Source organism: Oryctolagus cuniculus, chromosome 3, assembly GCF_964237555.1.
Source record: "Oryctolagus cuniculus chromosome 3, mOryCun1.1, whole genome shotgun sequence".
Taxonomy (NCBI): domain Eukaryota; kingdom Metazoa; phylum Chordata; class Mammalia; order Lagomorpha; family Leporidae; genus Oryctolagus; species Oryctolagus cuniculus.
In genome coordinates this window covers 79,730,883-79,752,937 of record NC_091434.1, presented here as the reverse complement: position 1 = coordinate 79,752,937, position 22,055 = coordinate 79,730,883, and the positions used below count along the sequence as shown (strand labels likewise).

The window sequence follows — 22,055 nt, the reverse complement described above, 5'->3', positions numbered from 1 at the left end:
TCTTGAAAAAAAAAAATAGAGACTTTTTGTCGTAAAGTACAAGTTTTTTGTCAATTAAAAAGAAAACATAATTGTAGCTTTTTCTGTGACACAGCTAGACTCGGCCCTGTTCAAGGATCTCCACGTCTGCATGAACAACTAAGCAGCCTCTGGCTTGGAAGGAAGCAGCAGCACCTATGCCTTATGCAAGTGCTGCATGTTAAAGCTGTGGGATCACGGGACACCCAGAGTAGACAGATCCTGACCTTGGGTAGCATTAACTTGGGATAGGGAGATGGTTGAGAACTGTTGTGTTAGAATTTTACTCAAGTTATATTCAATTTGCCCACTTAAAATTTCACATATAAAAAGTGTGTTTTGATAGAACTGACTTGGGTAAGGCAGATAGGAAAAAAGTTCTGAAGTTGTTTTATTTATTTGTTTTGCTGCTTTTTGCCTTTGGCAAAAGTTCCACAAGTACTACTTTCATCTGAGAGTGAAAAGTATTTATTATTAGGCCCCAGGCTCACATAAATACAGCAGCAAAAGTTTAAGAAGCAAAGTAGAATCATTTTGATAGACTTCAACAGATTTTTCCCCCTAATTCTACCCACATGCTTTTAAACTCAGAATTAAACAAAAATGTCAAGTTTTGTAATTATTTGGGGTGTGAATCTTTCAAATGAAAATTGAAGAAAACATTGTTAAAGGTCCATGAGGTAAGTACAGTGAGTTTTAAACAGCACAAATAAAACAGCATGCTGGGTCATGCATCAGCAAACGTTCTCATGCTCAGAAACAGGTTAATGAAATTTTCTGAGTCTGCAATCTCAAGCAGGGAGTTGAAAACATTTGAAATTTATAACTAGCTAGATAGGCAAACGGGATATGGATATTAGGAAATGATAAAAACCAAATGCAACACTCAGAATTTATTTACTTAAGTGTGCTATCAACAATTCAAGGAACATGTTAACTTGTTACCCTTTAGGTTGGAAGAATCTATGTTATTTGATTGCTGGGCAATATTAAAAACCTTATCCAGGTTTCCCACTGGAAAACATGGCAGAAAAAAATAGATCACTGTGTTCTCACGAATGCTGTTTCTGTATTCAGATATATAACCACATCTATATGCGTTCCAACACTTCAGGAATCCAAGTAAAGCAAATGTGCCATTTAAACAATAACAATTGAAGCACCCACACACTGAAGTACACTTATGCAATAACAGCTTCACAAATGGAGAGATGGTGGCTAGGAAAAATGGGTTCTACAGAAACAGAAATATTCAGTTATGGAACAGAGGATTTAATTTTATTTTTTCCTTATTTCCACCTTCATTATGCACCAAGTTTTATTTGTTTAATGGCTTCTAATTTTAAGAGTTATTTAGAAAGTAGAAATACAAAAAGACCTAATGGTCTGTGCATGGACTATATGGAGAAAGATAATCCAGGGATGGATTCAACACGTAGTTCTCTGTGTAGAAGGTGTGAATAAATGTTTTGGAAAGGTACAAGTGAATGTGAATAAATGAATGGATAGTGGATGGACTAAAGTGCATTTTTTTCTGTTGTAGAAGAAAGGTTAGGTGGACCATGAAATAGATCACAGAGGAAGGATAAGTTATGTTGAATTTAAGACTCTTATTATTTGTACCAGTAGGTTTTGGTGAGATAGAATGTTTTGACTGTATCACGTGGACTCCATGGACATTTGTCTCTTTGCATAATACTTTTGAATATTTAATAAGAATTACTTATAGTCTTCTTATAAGTGACCTAAGAAGCCGCAGCTCACTAGGCTAATCCTCCACCTGAGGCGCCGGTACTCTGGGTTCTAGTCCCGGTTGGGGTGCTGGATTCTGTCCCAGTCGCTCCTCTTCCAGTCCAGCTCTCTGCCATGGCCCGGGAAGGCAGTGGAGGATGGCCCAAGTGCTTGGGCCCTGCACCCACCTGGGAGACCAGGAGAAAGTACCTGGCTCCTGGCTTCACATCAGTGCAGCGTGCCAGCCGTAGTGGCCATTTCGGGGGTGAACCAACGGAAGGAAGACCTTTCTCTCTGTCTCCCTCTTCCTCACTGTCTAACTCTGCCTGTCAAAAATAAATAAATAAATAAAGTGTGTAACTGAGCTAAGAAATAAAATCTAATGTAATTCTTTTGAGCATGCCTATCAGTGTTTGAAACCATTATTGTTTGAATAATCACCTCTTGTTGGAAACATCAAGACTGCAAAAATTGGCCTGAGAAAAATTAAATGATTCACATTAATAAAGTCAACTTGCTTAGTTGGTTAGTAAGTAAAATGTGACTAAAGATTTAAGCTTCTTGTGAAAATTAATTTATAAAATTTGATTTGAGAAATTGTGGTTTGCTAGATAAAAATGGCCTCAACACTATGATGATAATATTAGATAGCCCAAAAATAATAGTACTATCTTTATAGAAAAATTGATACAAAATTAACACTGAATTGACAAAAATAACATTGATTGAATGGAAATTGTTTTAATAAATTGAAAAATATATGTTTGACAGCGACAGGAAATTAGTCAAGAAACTAAATTGAGTTAACAAAGTTTGCTCTGGAAAACACTTTACTAACAAATAATCTAAGTTAAATTATTATGGTAAAGATGTTTGTGTTTGTGAAGACAGCATCAGAAATTTTGCTGGGAATCAAAGTATCAAGGTAATAACAATATAGTCAAAGTAAGGAGGTCAAAACATCCTGTTCAACAGCTGGATGCTGGTTTGGAGCACAGGAGAGAGAAGTGAGGCAGAGGGAAATAGCTGGGAGTGGTTAGCAGCTGTGTGCAAACTGAAGCCAGAAGAATGGGTGAACTAGACCCGCAGAGAAGAGGACAGAGCATGGGAGTCCAGGAGGGGCTTTATTTTTTGCCACTCCAAGTTAGCAACATTTAGCATTGGATTTATTATTTTGAACTCTTCCAAACTATAAACTGTATCAATAATCAAGTAAAATGGGGTATTAACTGAAATGTTAATATTTCACAGTATAATCATAACAATCCCATTATCCTAATGTCCAAATATCTACTTTAGTGCGATCTATTGTATGAACTTAAAATTTTGGACTATATTAAACTTCTACTCCCTTTTCACCTTAATAAGCAGATTTCTTTTAAAAAAAGTTAATAGACATAAAATGTATGCAAATGTTTGGAGTACTATGTAATTTTGTGTTACATGTGTACATTGTGTAACATTCAGTCAGGGTAAATATGTTTAACCTATGAGGCACTTAACATTTCTTTATAGTGAAAATATCCATAATCCTACCTTCACTTTTTTTGGGGGAAGAGATAACACAGTACATTAATAAACTTCTACTTATTCTACTTTTATTGTTGTCTTAATCCTAAAAGCAATTTAGTCTGTTTAATGTTTTAGCTCTTTGATAGAATAAAGCTCTTCTGGATGCCTGCAAAACATCAACCAGATTTTATATATCTAAGGCATGTGCCCCTTCGAAAAGTCCATCTCTTCACAGTTATTCAGATGAGTTGCCTTGGCCTTTTATGGATAATAAAAGTTTCAAGAGCTGCTATCGTCTTTCCTATGATGGTATGAAACTTTTGTCACTCTTTTTCTCTTCCACAGGTTTTCTGGTCTCTTGGAAAACACATGAACTGAAATGGGACAATAAAGCCATTTTGACCAATTATTTGGAACCACAGAATAAACTTTGGCACTAAAACTAATAACAACATAGGATTTGAAGAATATCATGAATTTCAGGGATTCGTATTAATTTTGTCTCCATCATTCTGAATCTTTGTAGTAGTTTGAACTAACTGAAGCTGGATAGAAAAAAAATGTAAACTTTCCACATTTAACTGGAAAGATGTACTGGCAAATCTGAAAAGTTAGGGTTATTTTAAAATGAAATTTGATTAATTTTCAAATACTTCAAAAACTATAGTGAATTTGAATGATGAAATAATTTTTAAAATTATCAGCATAGGTTAGAACCTTCTACATTTAATATAGTGTGAACTCATAACAACATGTATTTAAGGAAACAGTCAAATACATTTTAGAAGGTTTTTTTTTGCATGTGTAATGAAAAATCACAAGTTTATTTTTTTACAAACAAAGTGCTGGATGAAGAAGGCACCAATGATCTTAAAAGTTGAGTTGAACATGATGGCGCTTCATGCCTTTGTGCAATCTACATCTAGGAAGCCGTAATAGGTCTTTTAAATGAGCATTATTAAGTAAAAAAAAAATTACCATTATTCTAGGGATGCAGTAGGAAAAGGAAATGAAGGAAGCAAAATATAATACAATGTTTCATACTTATAGCTTCAGATTTTACTTTTACTTTACACTGGCTTCTTTCCATAAAAAAAAGAGAAAATCTCTATCTCTGATTTTTATTTTTTGCACCTTAAGCTTTTTTTTTGTAAATTTCCTTCAGGTTTTAGCCCTGGTATTCGTAAGAAAGTTGATGGACTTCTTATTTACCAAACGGGAACTCAGCTGGTTGGATGACTTAATGCCAGAGAGTAAGAAAAAGAAACTGGAAGATGCCGAAAAAGAAGTAAGTCAGTGCAAAAACCAGTATCTCACTAAATTACTGTGCATTGAATCTTCAGATAGTTAGTTATTACTCACAACCACAGCTGAACTACTTTGAAAGTTTAGAGTTTAAAATCATAAAGATTTAAGTTTTACATGAAGAATGCATACCCTAGAGAAATTTCAAAATACTTTGTACATTGTTACCATTATTATAAGCCTTATTTTTCTGATTTATCCCCCTTATGAAGGCTGAAACTTGCCGATGCTTAACTATTTCCACATAATAGTCATGCAGAGATTCCTTTTTGGTTGAATATATGAGAAGAAATAAAAGAAGCATTATCACTGTTAGCATTTTTCAAGGAACAATGTTTTAATAATTCTAAAGAAGAAGTAGTTGTTCTTAAAATAGATGAAATGCCTAAGAGGAAAAATATTGATCTGATTTGCTTTCAAAGTGATTTAAGATTGAGTAACTGAGAAACTCTTGAGATTTAATTACTTTCAGGGACTACTGATATATCAACTCTTTAGCTTCGTATGTTAAAACAATTTATCATAATTTTAATAGCTTATATGAAGTTTGTATATAAGGCTGAATTCATATTCAAGGGTGTTTAATCATAACATTCTTAAGTGTATAAAAGCTGTAAAGAACATGGTAAATAAAAAGAAAGCTTTGTTCAACATTTAGCAGATTGATTGAGCCCATAGATTGTAAAATATCAAAATAAAGTTTTCATGTGAATAGAAATGAAGCTGAAAGAAAATACTTGGTTACAGTTGTACATTATTCTGTTTTTCATGTTTCTATTTCATTCAGTTTCCTATCTTCAGAACATTTCCTCAAACCATGGATATCTTTCTCTCTGACTTTTTGGGAATTCCTTGCCAAGTGTTTCAGAGGTCCTAGATTTTGCTCATTTAGTGAGGTCAGATTAGGTAACAAAATCTAATAAGGTTTCTACTCTCTTTCTACTAGCATGGCTACATGATATGTGAATGGCAATTCCTTTACTTTTCCATTATATCCCATTATGGACAATGGATTTTCTCATGTAGAAGTTGATCATGCTGATGTATCTGAATCCTGTATGAATATTTTTAATTTCCTTAAATGTTATACAAGGCATACATAGAGTCATGCTTCTAGCAATATTAATGTAACATTAAAATATTGTATTATAAATTTATTCTTAGTCTTTTAATTTTTCTGAATTTGATATATAATATTCTTATTTTGATTAGAGATTTTTTTAAAAAATAATATTTTAACAAGGAAATTACTTGTTAGGGTCCTTCCTAGTAATTGTTTGCTGTTATCCACAAACACTATTTAAGAAAAATATGACAGATTTGGCACAAATTAAATTTAAGTAAAATGGATATAAGACTATAGAAATTCTGAAGCCTTAAATTATCCATACAGTAAAAATTATTCTGGTGGAATAGACTAGCAACCTCTCCAGCCATATAATCATCTTTTCTATGGCATTTGTCATAGGACTTACTGATTCTATGAAACATTCTTGTTCTTAGAATATCACAAAATAAAAAATTATATATAATCTATAATGTTTAATATTTTCTATAATATAATTCAAAGGAAATTTCAGATTCTCCTTTTATTTGTGCATGAAATAGAGAGTAAGTTTATGGGAATCATTAGTTTTTAATTTTTCATCCTCATTGCTCAAAAGCACTCTCCTATAAATGCATATATATGTAATTTACATGTATGTGTGCCATGTGTCTTTTATTAATCTCTTAGGGTAGAGATCCTATGAAATGAGCTTCTAACTTTTTTGTACTTTATCTCACTGTAGTCCAATGAATGTTTACTATTTTCTGATTATGATGGTACATATTTTAGTAGTAGCTAAATATTACTACATTTGTTATAACTCACTTTCTGAAAGGATACAAACATAGATTAAAGATTCACTGGGGCAATTTTACAGCTTAATCTCTCAGATCCAAGTATGAAAAGTGCCTTGCAATACATTCACCAGGCAGGTTTACATATTCTTTATATCTCAAATGGATTAATATGATGAAACTTTCATGTGTACATGAAAGTACATGAAAGAAACAAGAAAATAAGTACATGAAATAAGCAAGAAAACCGTTAATACAGTCAAGAAATAATCCATAATTAATCATTAAATATGTTTTGACTGGTACAACAATAGATAATTCTCCATCAAACTAGAGAGAAAATGGCAGGTTTAAAGGTTTTACTTTCTAGTTTGGAATTAGTGTTAAGACAGTCTGACCAGTAAAGAGAGTAAAAAGATTTAGGAAAGAATACACTAAAACTTATATCCCTGATTGGAAATTGGTTGCCCAAATCTCAGTATCTTATTTTGAGGCTTGTGGAATCCACTAAGAGATGTGATCCTCTTTTGGTATCTTACACCAAGGCCCAGTCTTCCAGGAGAATCTGTATTAAGGTGGTAAACAGACAAGTTTTCCGGAAATGTTGCATTTCTGCAATTACTCAAATTAATTGAGTCACTTTGATCATGATCTGGCAAGATGGTAAATAGCAGTTATGCATCCACTCCCTGAGACTTGAATGTGAAGTGAGCTCACCTTTTGTCCCTTTGATGATAGTTACAAGCTTGTCCCTTTATTCTCCAGGGTTTTCCTATCAGTAGCCCATTTCTGGTCTTATGGCACTGAGAAAACATTCATTTGACCTTAAAATTCAATAATGAGTTAAGCAGAATAAATAGCTACACAGGCCAGTCCAAGGTCGCAGAGCTTCTGTTCCAAATTTTCATGTACTTCATGCATATGCATATGCATATGCTTCAGTTTTTAGAAAGAAAGGATTATAATCAGGGTAGAAATGAATATTGGAACCCTGACATTTTGCACATTGCTCTGTGTAAAGGGAAGACTGCAGAATCAAATTCTGGATGTCCAAATGTGCTCCGAGCACCAACATGCCTTTCTTCTCACTTAAATATTCTCTGGGACATTGCACACATTTGACAAAAGGACTACTGTTGAAACAAGAAAATCCCAGCAGAATGTTTGCTCTTGAGCAGGGGGACAAGGTGGTTAATGTTAGACCAATCCTAGAAATTCAGTTCTGTGAAAATGATCATGCTGTTGATACTTCTTGTTTCCTGAGGATTCATTCTAACATAGACACTATAGGAGAAAACAGAAAGAGAACAAGTGGGGTCTTGTGATCTGCGTAAAGCCAAACCACAGAAAAGGCCAAGAAAACGCAAAAAGCAATTTAAAAAGAAGTGCAATTAAACAAATTACAGAGGATATCTTACTGCAAATAAAGGACAGGATTTGTTGTGGGTTTGGGAAGCATGGCCTAATTATTACACAGACAAATGTCATTTCTAACTGAATCCTACTGTGGTACAATTATATTCTTCTTCCCCAAGTAGTGATTTTCCTAATTATGGCTCTAGAACTTCTGCTGCATTAGCCAACCAGTGCCTGGCAACTTGTTAGAATGCAAATTCTTGGGCCCCACTCCAGACCCATTGACTCAAACTCTGAGAATGGGGGGCCATCAATGTGTTAATGAGACTGCCAGGTGATTCTGACACATGCTAAAGTTTGAGTAAATTCTTTCTGAAAGCCATAAAATTTGAATCTCTAGAATACAGTCTTCTATATATATTACTCTGTCAGAATTTTTGTATTAATAATAATTTCTATAATTACGGATACTGAATCAAATATTCTGATGAAATGATGTTGTGTTTGTTTATATGAATTCCACATGGACCCTCCATGTCCCACCTCCAATTTTTCCCTTTGAGTTTTCATCTATTGGCACTTCTTATGTGTTGGAAATCCTAACAAATACTTCTAATAAATAATGTATTATTTTCAAAGTTATGTATAAATACATAAGTGAATTGTAATTTTTTACACTACCACAAAATACATGTGCAATTCAGATTCACAATGTAATTTGATATATAATACCTTATTTATCAAAACACCAGAAATTGACTCCAATTTTATTTTTCCACTTCTACTCAACACAGGCCTGGCTCCAACCAGACTAGCTGTTCACTATCATGTGAACATATCTGCTTCTACCTTATAAACTCAGTCCACTTGTTTCCTCCCAGCTAGAATTCCTTCCTTTCTACATCTGCTCCTGTTCTTTTCATGGTAATTTCTCATATCCTCCGAGAGTGGATTGTATAGATTCCCTTTCATTGTTGTATCTCAATGTCTAACAGAATATCTCTTTTATATAGTGCTTAATACTTATTAGTTGAATGGATTTATTAATAGCTCCTAGATTGTTTTAATCCACTATGTGCTTAGCACATAATACATGCTCAGTACATGTTTAAGTGCTACTGAAGAGATTCATTTTCTAAGCTTCAGTTGCCCTGCCCTTTACTGGTTATAGCATCAAAAATGTCCTTTATTTACTTTGTATTTGGAAAACACTTTGACTATTTTAATTAAAAGGTGGCATTTCAGTCACAGTATAAGTATTTCTATCATCACAGTGACAAAACCCCTCAAATATTCTTGAGTAAACTTTGATCTTCTTCCCTTTAACATATTCACCATGCTGTAGAACTCAACATACTTTTGATGGATGCTGTGTAAATGAAGCCCTGAATGGAACTCATTTTAGGATACTTCTGTGGTGGACACCCAGCTGGCTTTGTTCTCATTCTCTCTGTTGCTCTCACTCTGTCTCCCCTCCTGTGTGACTGCGATGACATAGGTTGTGTCTGTCATGATGGTTAGTGCCTGATTTGATTGCCCCCACCCCCATAAAGTCTCACTTTTTGGCTTCCTCACAGTGCTGCCTGGGATTAGCCGACCCTCTATCCCCACTCTGGGGCCCACCCAGCTTCCTTCTGGCACTTAAGGCAACGGCTGCTCTGCCACCCTTCTCTTCAGATAAGCATGGCTTGGAAATGCTATCTTTAGAGGTGATGAGTTTTTGTTTGGATAGAATTATGACTAGTATAAAGCCCACGCATGCTAACAAGCCACAGAGTGCAAAATAATTATTGAAAGCAATTTGAGAGAAAAGTGGAAAATCATCTGAAGAAAAAACAGAATTGTTCACAAAGATTTGGTCCAATTCTTTTTTTTTTTTCTCCTGTTCGATTGAATCTTGAGGCTTCATTTTCTGCTGCGGGGTAACCTAAATATTGACAGCACTGTTCATCTCATCAAGTTCTTTGGAATTTTTATTAAACCTTTCTATCTGACTTCTTGACAGTTTATTCTAAAATGCACAGGAAAAATACTGTATACTAGACTTACTTTTTCCATGGACAACTAAGGAAAGACCAGATTTTGCTTGTATCTTAATTTTACTTATACAGCCTTTGAGGTCAAATGCTGATGGCTAAATGGCTTCTTGGCTTTTCTTTATCTCTACGTGTGTGTTAAGCTTACTTCTCCCATAGAAAAAATAACCTTTTATACCTGCAAGGATACATGTGCTTTATCCATGGCCACTGCAATGTATAGCTAAGTCAATAGATACATGTATTGTATTTCATACATCATTACTAGCCCTTTTGCAAGGCATACCTCATTCTAGTATGTAGATTAGCTCTTCTTAAATGCTTCAATGGACAATTTCAAACCACTGATATTGTCTACTCATCTTGAGTTAGTTCTGATAACTCCTGCCAAATGACAAAGAGAACATGCATTATACACAGGTAATAAAATACACATGACAGCCCCTAAAAGAAGAATTTTTCTTGAAGAACAGCAAAGAAAGAGAATAGAAATAGTTCCTAGACTGCAAAGTTGTAACAGATGCATGCCATTAGTGGAGTGTGGCAGTGAAGGGCTAAGTATTGGAGACCTGAGGAACAGCCTTGCCTTGTAGGAATAACAATGCCACCTACGGTCATATCTCTCTGGCAGCTGGTTTAGGCCAGTGGGACGAAAGTGAATTTAGGCCAGCTGATTTAGGTTAAGCTGGTTAAGTTGGTTTAGGCCAGTTTAGCTCTTTGAAGCCACTGAAATAAGGAAGGAGGCTTATACCTATTTTCTCTCATCAGTTCCCATTAGGGCAGGAGGCCACCCATTTCTTTATGCCTTTACATGATAAAATTCTATTTCTGGAGTTAGAGTCAATAATTCTAACAATTTTAAACAGCCTTAAATAATTCTTTGTACTCAAACAATGCTAATTGACCCATATGAAGAGAATTGCTTTAAATGAGAACTATAGATAACTTTCTTTTTTTAGTGCATGGAAAAAGTTAGATGACAACATTATTTGAAAACTAAAGTAGGACATTTCAGTTTAGTAGCTGTAAGATTATCTTCATTTCATACATGAAGTTTTAAAATGTTTTATATGAAGCAGGCATTTGACCTAGTGGTTGAGACGCCTGTTCCCACATCCAAATACCTGGATTTAACACCTGGCTGTAGCTCCTGACTCTTTCCTGCCAGATCCTGGGAGGTAGCAGTTGATGGCTCAAGTAAATGGATTCCTGGTATGTACATGGTATTTGAGGAGTGAACGAGCAGATGCTCCTAACCCCACCCTTTCTGCTTCTCAAATTAAATTTTTTTTTACCTATAAAGAAGTGTGTATATGAATATATAAAGCATTCCACTTTGGGTAAGGGTGCCATATTGTCATTTTAAGAAGAAATTTGAAGTGTAAAATAAAAGGCCTGAGATATATCTAAGAGGAGTCCATCTACTCTGCTTCCTTCTCCCCAATTCATATTGGTGTGTTTTTTATTTTAATTCTTAATAAGTTTTTAACAGATTCAATGTTATTTGTAGATACAATCCTAAGACCTGCCCCCCTCCCTCACTCTGCCTACCTCCCTCCCTTCCTCTTCTCCTTTTCGTTTTTTTTTTTTTTTTAGTTTTTAAGATGACATATTTTAAATTTACATCATCAAATAAGAAGTTTAACAAGTAAAAAGCAAAAAGGCCCTAGTTTAGTGGGAATATAGACAATGGCTATAAACAATAATTGAATGGAAAATGACCATTTCACCCATATACTGTAAATTTTAAAGTAATCACATATCATCAAAACTATAGTAGTATGTCATTCTTAACCACTGGTTTGATGAAAGTTGTAAAACAAAGTTTTACAGAACTATATTTGCAGCAATACTGATATACACCAACATTTCTTTCTTTTTTTCTTTTTTTGTTTGTTTAAATTTTAGCTCCCACAAGTAACAGTATGCAGTATTTGTCTTTCTGGGTCCAGCTTATTTCACTTAATATGATGTCCTTCAGTTATGTTTATTTAGCTGAAAATGGTAGAATTTCAGTCTTTTTTATAGCTGAATAATATTCCATTGTGTATTTATATCACATTTTCTTTACACATTCATTCATCTGATAATGCATGGTTGGTTCCAGATTTTGGCTATTGTGAACAGTGCTGTTATAAACATGGTGGTGTAGTTATCTCTGATACATTGTGTTCAAGTCTTTTGGATATATACCAGTAGTGGGATTGCTGGGTCATATGGCAGGTCTATTTCTAGTTTTTAAAGAAACCTATGCAGTGTTATTTACCCAGTGGCTGCAGTAATTTACATTCCCATCAACAATATATAAGTGTTCTTTGTCCACATCCTCCTCAGCATTTGTTATTTTCTGTTTTTTGGAGTTTAGCCATTCTGAGAGGGATGAGATGATATCTCATTATGGTTTGGGTATGCATTTCTCTGGTGGTTAGTTATTTGGGGCATTTTTTCATACATTTGTTGGCCATTTGTATTCCTTCTTTTGAGAACTATCTATTGAAGTCCTTTGCCCATTTCTCAGCTGGATTGGTTGTTTCTTTGGTGTTGAGTGTTTTAAGTTGCTAATATATTCAAAATGTTAATCCTCTGTCTGATAGGTGGTTTGTAAACATTTTTCCCATTTTATTGGATTTCTCTTCGCTCTTCACTCATTTCTTTTGCTATGCAATAGGTTCTGAGGTTGATTTTGCTTTTGTTGCCTGTGCTTTTGGGGTCCTGTCCAAGAAATCATGCCCTAAACCAATGTCTTGGAGTGTTTCTGCTGCATTGTCTTCCAGAAACTTCATAGTTTCAGATCTTATATTTAGGTCTTTGATCCATCTTGAGTTGATTTTTGTATATGGTGAGAAGTATGGATCTAATTTCATTGTTCCACATATATACATCCAGTTTTGCCAGCACCGTTTGGTGAAGAAATTATCTCCAATATACTGTATGGTCTGAGCTCTTATGTCAAAAATCAGTTGGCTGTATGTATGTGGATTCATTTTAGGGCTCTCCAATCTGTTTCATTCATATTTGTATTAGTTTTTATGCCAGTACCAAGCTGTTTTAATTACTGTAGCTTTGTAATATGCTTTGAAGTCAGGTATTGTGATGCCTGCAGCTTGTTTTCTTGTTTGTTTATTTATTTATTTTTTTTGCTCAGGATACTTTGGTGGTTTGATTCATATACAAAGATAATCTTCAACAATCTCTTTCTAATCTAGAGCAATGGTTCTCAAAGTGTGGATAGTAGACCAACATAGTCAACATCATCTGGAGACTTGTTAGAAATATAAATTGTTGTGCCCTCTTGTCGCTCCCCCTCTTCGTGGAGGAATGACACAGGACCCTGCGCTGTTCTTTCGTCTGCTCGGCCCTCCCCGGGTTTGCTGCTGGTTCTTCCCGGGTTGGCTACTGTCCCTTCCACCTCCGTGGAAGGGCGGTTCCCCCTGCCACATTCCCCACTTCCGCAGGGGAGCGGCACACCGCCGGCCGGCTCTCTCGGGGGCTGCACAGGTGTTCCCCTTAGATGTTCCCCTTAGATGTTCCTGGTGCATGCCGTCTCTCTCCTCCTTTATAGTCCTCCTCTGCCAATCCCAACTCGGCTGCCCACACGCCGAGTACGCTGCTCTCCTCCAATCAGGAGCAAGTCCTACAGTTTATTGGTTGAACTGGAGGCAGCTGTGTAGAAGCTGTTTTCTTCTCTCCCAGCGCCATATTGTGGGAGAGCAGGTGCATAGAATAAGTCTTAATTCCATTAACTTAGTCTAGTCCGAGCTGCTCCCCACACCCTCTCTAGTGCAGATTTACTGAATCAGAACCTCTGAGGCTGAGGTCCAATCATCTGCATTTTTAACAAGCTTACCAAGTGATTATTAAAGTAAAAGGAAGTTTGAGAACTGTCTCTCTATGTTCCTAATCTAATAAAGCATTCAGAGAATGTAATTTCAACTTTATAACAAAGCTGATTATATTACCCATACATTTGTCCTTGTAAAATTTAGAATGATTTTTTTAATCTGCTTGAAATTAACCAGGTTTTATATTGGGTGACATGCAGGAAATTGTTGTTAGCATTTAAATTACTTTGTGTTATGAGACTGTCATTAATTACTTACATTCTTGGTAGCTGATGCTTTCTTGAAAGGACCCGTGCTAGCATTAATAAACGCAAACAAAGTGGAAGGTCCTAGGGTTAATGAGATAATGAAACATTAATCTATGTTTCTTCTTTAATGTAAAATAGAGACTCATCAGGTTCACTTTCTGTACTTTACATTTATGTTTCCAGGAAGAACAAAGTATGCTGGCCATGGAAGATGAGGGCACAGTGCAACTCCCATTGGAAGGGCACTACAGGTAAGATATACATTTAAAAAAGTACCAATTTAAGTGATGAAATGTGTTGATATTTACTGTATTTAGAAATGTCATGCAGTGTGGATCCCTTACATGTTGGTTGACATTTTGTTAGCATAGAAACAATTGGAACTAGGAACTGGATCACTCGAGTCCCAGTGCTAAGTTCTGCCAGTAACAGTTATGTGGCCTAAGTAGCTGAACCAGGGTGAGTGAAGCACTTCAGGGAGCTATTGTCTGAAGTGTTTTCTGCTCATCTTTTATAATGATTTTCAAACATACCATTTATATTCTTAAAAGGTAGTACCTAAAGAAAGTCAAGATTCATATGACTTGGTATAAATGAACTGGGGTATCATTAAGTTGCTCGCAGATAAATGTTTCCACTCTCGGAGTTTTCCCCTAAAAAGGTACTTTAAACGAGATGATCTATTTCTTGAGTTGAAGGATTCATTCATATTAGTCATTGTAGGATATAATTATAGAGTTTTCCAGAATATACTGATCATCCTTACACACAAAGACATGGCAAGAGAAAGCAAACGCCTATATGTTGTAATAAAAAGAAAATTTCATCTATGAGAGTACTTCAAAAATGGAACTAAAACATAAGCTATTTGGGTGCAAAAAAATTGAAACCCATGCACAGTGAGATCTTCAAAAAGTACAAGGGAAATGAGTATTATGAAAAATATGTATGGACTTCAAATATTTTACATGAAAATAAACTTATTTTTATTCTATTTTTTAAAAACTTTTTGAAATACCATTAGATGTATCCAAAAAACTCTCTCTGGCACTATCTACATATAGGTTAGTTTAAATCGTTTTCCTGTACAATTGCATTTTATATACCATTTAGGACCCAATTTTATGGTTTCAAAGTGCTTAAAGACAAATGAAGGTTATGCCAGTAGAAAAGCAGAGCTTTCTCTGAGGAGAGAATTTGTCATTGTGCTAAAAAAAAGAAGAGGATATACTTGATCCTCAGAATCTTACTCCAAATCCCATTCCCTAGAAGTTATGGAAACATAATTTTCTATCACTTAAGGATGAGCATAAGAATAGCAGGCGTTTTCATTCTTTTTTTCTGTTTTCTGTTTTACAACATTTAAATTTTAGAATACTGTTAATTGTTCTTTTGAATCAGTATATTCCCAAGTGCGTTCTGTAGAAACCCACTCTCATGAGGACACACTCTCAAAAGGGCTTTGTAGTTAAATTAGTTTGTAAAATATTCCATCATGCATTCCAGTTTGGAGAGGCACAATGTACACTGGTAGGTAAAACAATCTAAGTAATGTTACATTCTTTTCAAAAGTTTAATTTTGTTTAATTCAGCATGTTCTAAACTCTTCTCACGAGATTGTCACATACTATGAAAAGCATGTATCCCACATTTTGCTTTTTTGGAAGTTTGTTGATCTCATGTTTTGAGTATCTTTCTAGGCAGAATGAGGTCTGGAGAAATTATAGAAAGCAAAGAATACGTTTCCAGAATGGGCTAGGGAATGAGACCCAAGGTTTTTCTTAAAAGTTGGTATCGTTACCCACTGTGAACAACCACCATGAGGGTCAAGTGGGCTCAGGGTCTGATCTCTGAAGACCATGACTTTTTTCTTCAACTTTTATTTAATAAATATAAATTTCCAAAGTACAACTTTTGAATTATAGTGGCTTTTCCCCCCATAACCTCCCTCCGACCCGCAACCATCACATCTCCCACTCCCTCTCCCATCCATTCTTCATCTTACCTGCGTGTATGTAGTAAAAACATGGCTATGTTCTTTCTTACTGAACCTTTCTTTTACTTGGCCTGTGATTTATTGCTCTTGCTCTTTGGTAGTGTTTCTAAAGCCCGGGGGATGTGATTAGAGTCCTGAATGTTATCTATAATTGGTGACATTTTAAAATGCAGGAAAAAAACCCACATGACATAGTATAACCCTAATATTGTAGGTTCCCCTAGCTGTTTAGAAAAACCTCTCTCAAATATACAGTGTGCATTCATTTATTCCATAAATATTTGTTAACTGAATAGCAAGTGGTCAACTCTGTGTAGCTCTTGGAGAAACAGTGGTGAACAAATGCTCAAGAATCTTTATCCCCATGAAACTCATATTCCAGTTGAATAGAGGCAGAGGAGACAGAACATAAACAAATGAATAAATGATATAAGACAGTATTTCAGCAGAGGGAAGAACAAGGATAAGGACAGGGTCCTGGGGCAGCCACAAGTCTGCAGGGTCCCAGAACAGTTAGGAGGCCATTGCACTGTGGCAGGAAGGAGTGGTAAGGGACACAGTGACAGGAGGGCAAAGTCAGAGTGAGATAGGACAAAGCCTTACTGGCTGTTCAAAGGACTTAGCTCTTACTCTGAGTGGGAGCTGCAGCAGTGTCTGAGCAGAAGAGAGAAGTGCTAAGACTGTGAGGGACAAAGGCCCAAGTAGTGGACATCTATTATTTTCTGTAATTTGGAATGAATTCAGAAAATTACAACCCAAACCAATATCTATACAACTAGAATCTTTTTTTAGAATTTAACTTTCATCGATTTTAAAAATAGAGAACCACTCAATACTTCTAAATTTTAATTGCATAAAATGCTTTATAATAAACAAAATGTTACACACACACACACACACACACACAGTGGAACATTATCCAGCCTTAAAAGGGAGGAAATTCTGGAGATAGGCTACAAAAGACATGAACTTAAGTGTGCAGGCCAGTCAAAAAGATGAAGACTCTATGACTTCGTTTACAAGAAGCACTCAGAATTTTCAACATCATAGAGACTTGGGAAAATGGTGGTTGTCAGGGGCTGGGGGAAAGGGACACGGGCAGTTATTGTTTAATGGGTACAGAGTTTCAGTTTCACAGGATGGATAATGCTAGTGATTGCACATTATGAATACATTTAATAACACTGACCTGCACATTTAAAAATGGTGGGGATGGTAAATTTTATGTGCATTGTACCACAATAAAAATTTGGGAAAAAGTACTTTATATAGTAATATGGCCTTACAGTTAGTTTCTATATTGAACAGCTACAGTTACTTTTTCAATACTTATTGTTTCATTTTGGGTAAATTTCTGTTTAGAGATGACCCAGCTGTGATCAATATTTCTGATGAAATGTCAAAGACAGCCTTGTGGAGGAACCTTCTGATTACTGCCGATAGCTCCAAAGATAAGGAGTCAAGCTTTCCTTCTAAAAGGTTTGGATATTAAAATCATGAGAATTTATATTCATTTCAGTCATTTTATAACCAAATCTATTAGAAATGAATACTATTGGTTTCCTTAAAATTCAAATCCAAAATACTTCAGAACACTTCTTTTTGAAAGTGCAAAATAAGTATGACAAATATTGATATGTTTTTCAACATCTCCCTTTCAAATTACAAAGTCACTCCAAAACTATCACAGTGGGGGAAATGGTGCTATAGATGAGTCCAATGCATGACATTTTTCAATGTTCATTTTGACCTATTTTTTTGCAGTATGGTTGTATTGTATTCTCTCTTCATCCACTGCCCAGAATCCCCTTAGATGTCTGTCCACATTTCACACTGCCTCATTTCCCTTTTTCAAACCAACATGGCACATGCAATGCTGATTTCATTTTTAGTGTATTTCTAGCCCCCTATTCCAAGTGACTGAAGATCTTCCCTACCAACATCATTACCCCAATACTTTCAGCATCTTGAAAGTTGGCTATCCTTACTTATCTATATGCAAACATGCAAACAACCCCTGTAGTTTTAAATGCATGAGGGGGAAAGTGTATCCTTAAATATTAAGAGTCATCATGGAATTTCCAACTGAATTTTTCAGAATTTATAAGCAAAAATTCAAACTATTAGTCTTAGATGGTGACCTAAAGAAAAAGGAATTCCTATTATGCTAAAATCTCTTCTTGTTAGAGGATTTGGAACAGTATTTACTGTAGTTATTAAGTTCCTTTATTTTCATAACCTTAAATTAACTTTTTCTACTTAATTTTTATATTACATTTTTGCCATAAGCTCCCCTTCCTAATCACTCTAGAAGCTGCTTCCCCAAAGGTAAGACCCTCTCCCTCAAATCTATTTCGTGGTTGCATTTTCTTATGTTAAATGGTGTCTTTTAGCAACTTAGTCAGCCTCTGTCCTCTATGTGAGTTTTGGGGAGGCAAAAGGCATGGAGAAACTTGGGCTCAGATCCAATATCAGACTGAGTTTTATTGTATGTTTAGAATTACTCAGCTATTTATGTGGATCTGAAACCTGAGTACATTTTTCCCTCCACAATTTATACAAATGCATCATATTTAAATCAACAAATTTCACAGAAATATATTTAATAATGGCATAAAATTTACAGATTGGGAAGGTAAAATTTTACCCTTTAATTAAGAAATTGCAAGCTGGTCAATTTATGCATCATCATGCATCCAAACCTGCAAGCTTTGTCTAGCTTCATGAGACATAATTGGAAATGGGCTACAGAAAAAGGCTACATTAGACTTGAAAAGTATATCTTATTTCTGTTTTTTGTCACCCCAAAATGGCATGTTACTGCTTCAGTGTCATCTCTATACTAAACAGTGTAAACAAGACAAATAGTGGATGTGTAGAGTCTTCACCCAAGACCTGGGGTGTTGTCTATTTCTCTCTCCTTTTCTCTCTCTCTCTCCTCCTCCCAAACTTAATCCAAAGGAGAGGTCTTCAAAAATTAATGGAAAACATATATTATGAAAACTCCTGAATATGTTTCAAAACATTCAATATTCTGTACCTAAATTATTCCATTTTCCATGATCTTTTTTGAATTACCCTCATAAGTTACTAATAGGCTCTCTCTAAGATGCTTAGTTGATATTTTCTACCTTTTAACAGGGCCTTTAAGACTTTCATGTATTTCTTCTCTTGGTTCAAACAGAAGCAATATTTTATTCTAAACTTGCTTTAGCTTCCTTTCCCAAAAGTTCCTGTCGTAGTGTGAAAGTCATCCTCAAAGTAATTCTGTGTTTTGCTAGCACTCTTAAAAGAAAATCAGAGTTGTAAGAAGGGTAGTTTCTCAAGCCCATTGAAATGTGTGCTTGTAGACCTTTTCACATTAATAATATGCCATTTCTCTGAATTTTAGAAATTGTAAAATCCAATTTGATGTACTTAAAACAAAATGCCAGCTATAAGAAATACATAGAGAATTTGAGATAATTAGATTATAGATTACTTTCCTTCCATAGAAGGATTCACACTCCAAATTTTTCCTCTTTCTTTGGTTAAACAAAAGTTTTTATGATATGATATCCATTAAAGTAAATAATAAAGTCAAGTGATGCTGTTCATCAGAAAAAGCTAGTTATTTTAAGAATACATGTCTAGGTTTCTTCAAACAGTAGATTGATTCTAATGAACAATGTAATGTGTGTTAAGCATATTTTAGATAAATCATCCCTTATCTTTTGATATAGCCACTTGTTTCTTGTTCTTTGGACAATATATTTTTCTTAATGACATGAAATTCAAATGAGTGTAGAATGAAAGTTCATCTAGCTTTCTTTACCTTTTTATATGAAAAAAAAACATAGTTTTCCATGTGAAAAACATCACTTGGTTTGTGGTAATGTCTTTCATTCTCATAACAGTGACAAAAAGGATATGGGTTCCGAAGATCCTAAGGCAACCAACATTCCTAACAGCAATACTTTTCCAAATCGATTGGTTTCTTTCAGAATCTTGGAAGGTTTTGAAGCATGATTACCAGAAATTGTCAAAAATTATTACCTGCTAGGGTATCTAGTTGCAAAAATAGGAATAAAGACTTGGTCACCAGGGTGCATATCTCTTGAGACCGAAACTGATTCCATGTAGCTTTTATACTAATTCCCTGGTTATTTTCCAACTTTGCTATTTGCCCCAGAGAAGCCCAGATATCTTCTTGGTGATGCTTAGCATAGCAGTATGTTTTTCAATGATTTCATTCACTTTTGGTTGCTAAAAATATTTTTTCTAGATTAAATGAATGTAGTATCTAAGAACTAACTGTAAATTCTACCACATGTATAGGATGTTTAGTTTCAGTCTTATTTAACCATGCTATACATCCATGTGACAAGCTCTTCCACAGCTTATGGAATGGATTGGTGGGAATAGGTCTCATTAAAATCTTCATTGCATCAGAAAAGGTGAGCAGCTGCTATGTTTTATAAAACCAACATCCACAATCAAAGTTTCTTGGGAAGAAGCAGTCAACACTAGAACAGCACTTGGTTTTGTCTTGGTGGCAGAGACAAGGCTCTGAAAACACCTTCCTTACTCCCCTCTGCACTCCTCACCATTTCCTTCTATCATGAATTCTTATTTATGCTGATTTCCCAGGGCTGGGCCTCTCATGACTGCTTGGTAAATATTGTTCATAATAACTATTTTATTGCCATTGAAAGATAAAATTCTCCCAGATTTCTCAGCAGCATGACACCATCAGGTCACTTTTTCCTCTCTCTTAAAATGTTACTTCTTCATATTTTAAATTGTAACTCCTTGAGGTCAGAGACAGTCTTACTCATCTTGCCCTCCTGGTCTTTGCACAGTACTTGTTTTGTAATAGATATGCAATATCTGTTCATTACCATGGGATTACAGATACATAATATGTATGAGGGGACCTCAAAAAGCTTACAGAAAAATTGAATTGAAAGCTATTGTAGAAAAAAGTATGAGAGGTTCCTCAAAAATTGGAAATGGAAGTACAATATCATCCAGCAATCCCATTCTTGGGTATGTATCCAAAGTATATGAAACTAATCTGTCAAGAGACATCTGTGTTCCTATGTTTATTGTAGCATTATTCACAATAGCCAAGAAATAGAAATAACCCAGGTACTTATCAATTGATGAATAGGTAGCAAAAATGTGAGATATATATGGAATATTATTCAATTATAAAAAGGATGAAATTCTGACATTTATGACAACATGAAAGTCATTATGTTAAGTGATATTAGGCAGTCAGAGAATGACAAGTTCTACATGATCTTACTCTGAAAAGATTGATCTCTTAAAGTTGACAGTTGAATGAAGTGGTTATCAGAAACTTGAGACATTGGTAGGGGAGGAGGGAAGATTGATTAATGGATAGTAAGTTTCAGTTAGATAAGAGAAAGAATTTCTGGTGTTTTATTGCACAGTCGAGTGACTATAGACAACAAATAAATACTATAAAAGAGGATTTTGAATGAATATTTTAGCTAAAACTATATGATAAATGTTTGAGGAGATGATATTTACCCTGAAATAAATACTGTAATTGTATACATGTATTGAGACATTACGTAGTACCCTACATTTTTTAAAAAAAGATTTAGTTATGTATTTGAAAGTCAGAGTTACAGAGAGAGAGGGAGGGAGAGAGAGAAATCTTCCATCCATTGATTCGTTCTCCAAATGGCCACAGCCAGGAACCAGACGATTCCTCCTCATCTGCCACATGGGTTCAGAGGCCCAGGGACTTGGGCCATCTGCTGCTGCTTTCCCAAATGTATTAATAGGGAGCTAGATTGGAAGAGTAGCAGCCGGGACATGAACCAGCAACCATATGGGATGCTCGGAATCATAAGCAGCAGCTTTTCCCACTACGCCACAGCACTGGCCCCGAAGTACCCTACAATTTTTATGTATCAGATAAAAAAGATAATATGAATTTTCTACGACTATTAAAGCTCCTTGTGTTTGTTAAAATGAAAGCTTAAAATTGATTGGAACTCAGAAAAATGAATATAACAAGGAATCCAGACAGCAATAGTCACACAGGGAAAAGATTCATATTGAGAATATTTTTTAGAGAGGTCTTTATCTGGTTATAAAGTTTCTGTTTGATAGTTTACTGAAATATAATAATACCAAAACCATTTTTTTATTC

At 35.1% G+C, this 22,055-nt stretch overlaps 1 protein-coding gene across 13 annotated transcripts in view; it reads left to right on the top strand.

The window, feature by feature from the left end:
- Positions 1-22,055, top strand: part of SLC4A10 (solute carrier family 4 member 10) — a 333,141-nt gene that overhangs the window by 300,632 nt on the left and 10,454 nt on the right. For 10 of the 13 annotated variants that reach the window (XM_051848038.2, XM_051848035.2, XM_017342639.3 and 7 more), the window contains 4 exons: positions 3,397-3,570; positions 4,427-4,549; positions 14,074-14,141; positions 17,249-17,365. In XM_051848038.2, the coding sequence (XP_051703998.1) occupies positions 3,397-3,570; positions 4,427-4,549; positions 14,074-14,141; positions 17,249-17,365 (482 nt within the window). 13 annotated transcript variants of the gene reach the window in all.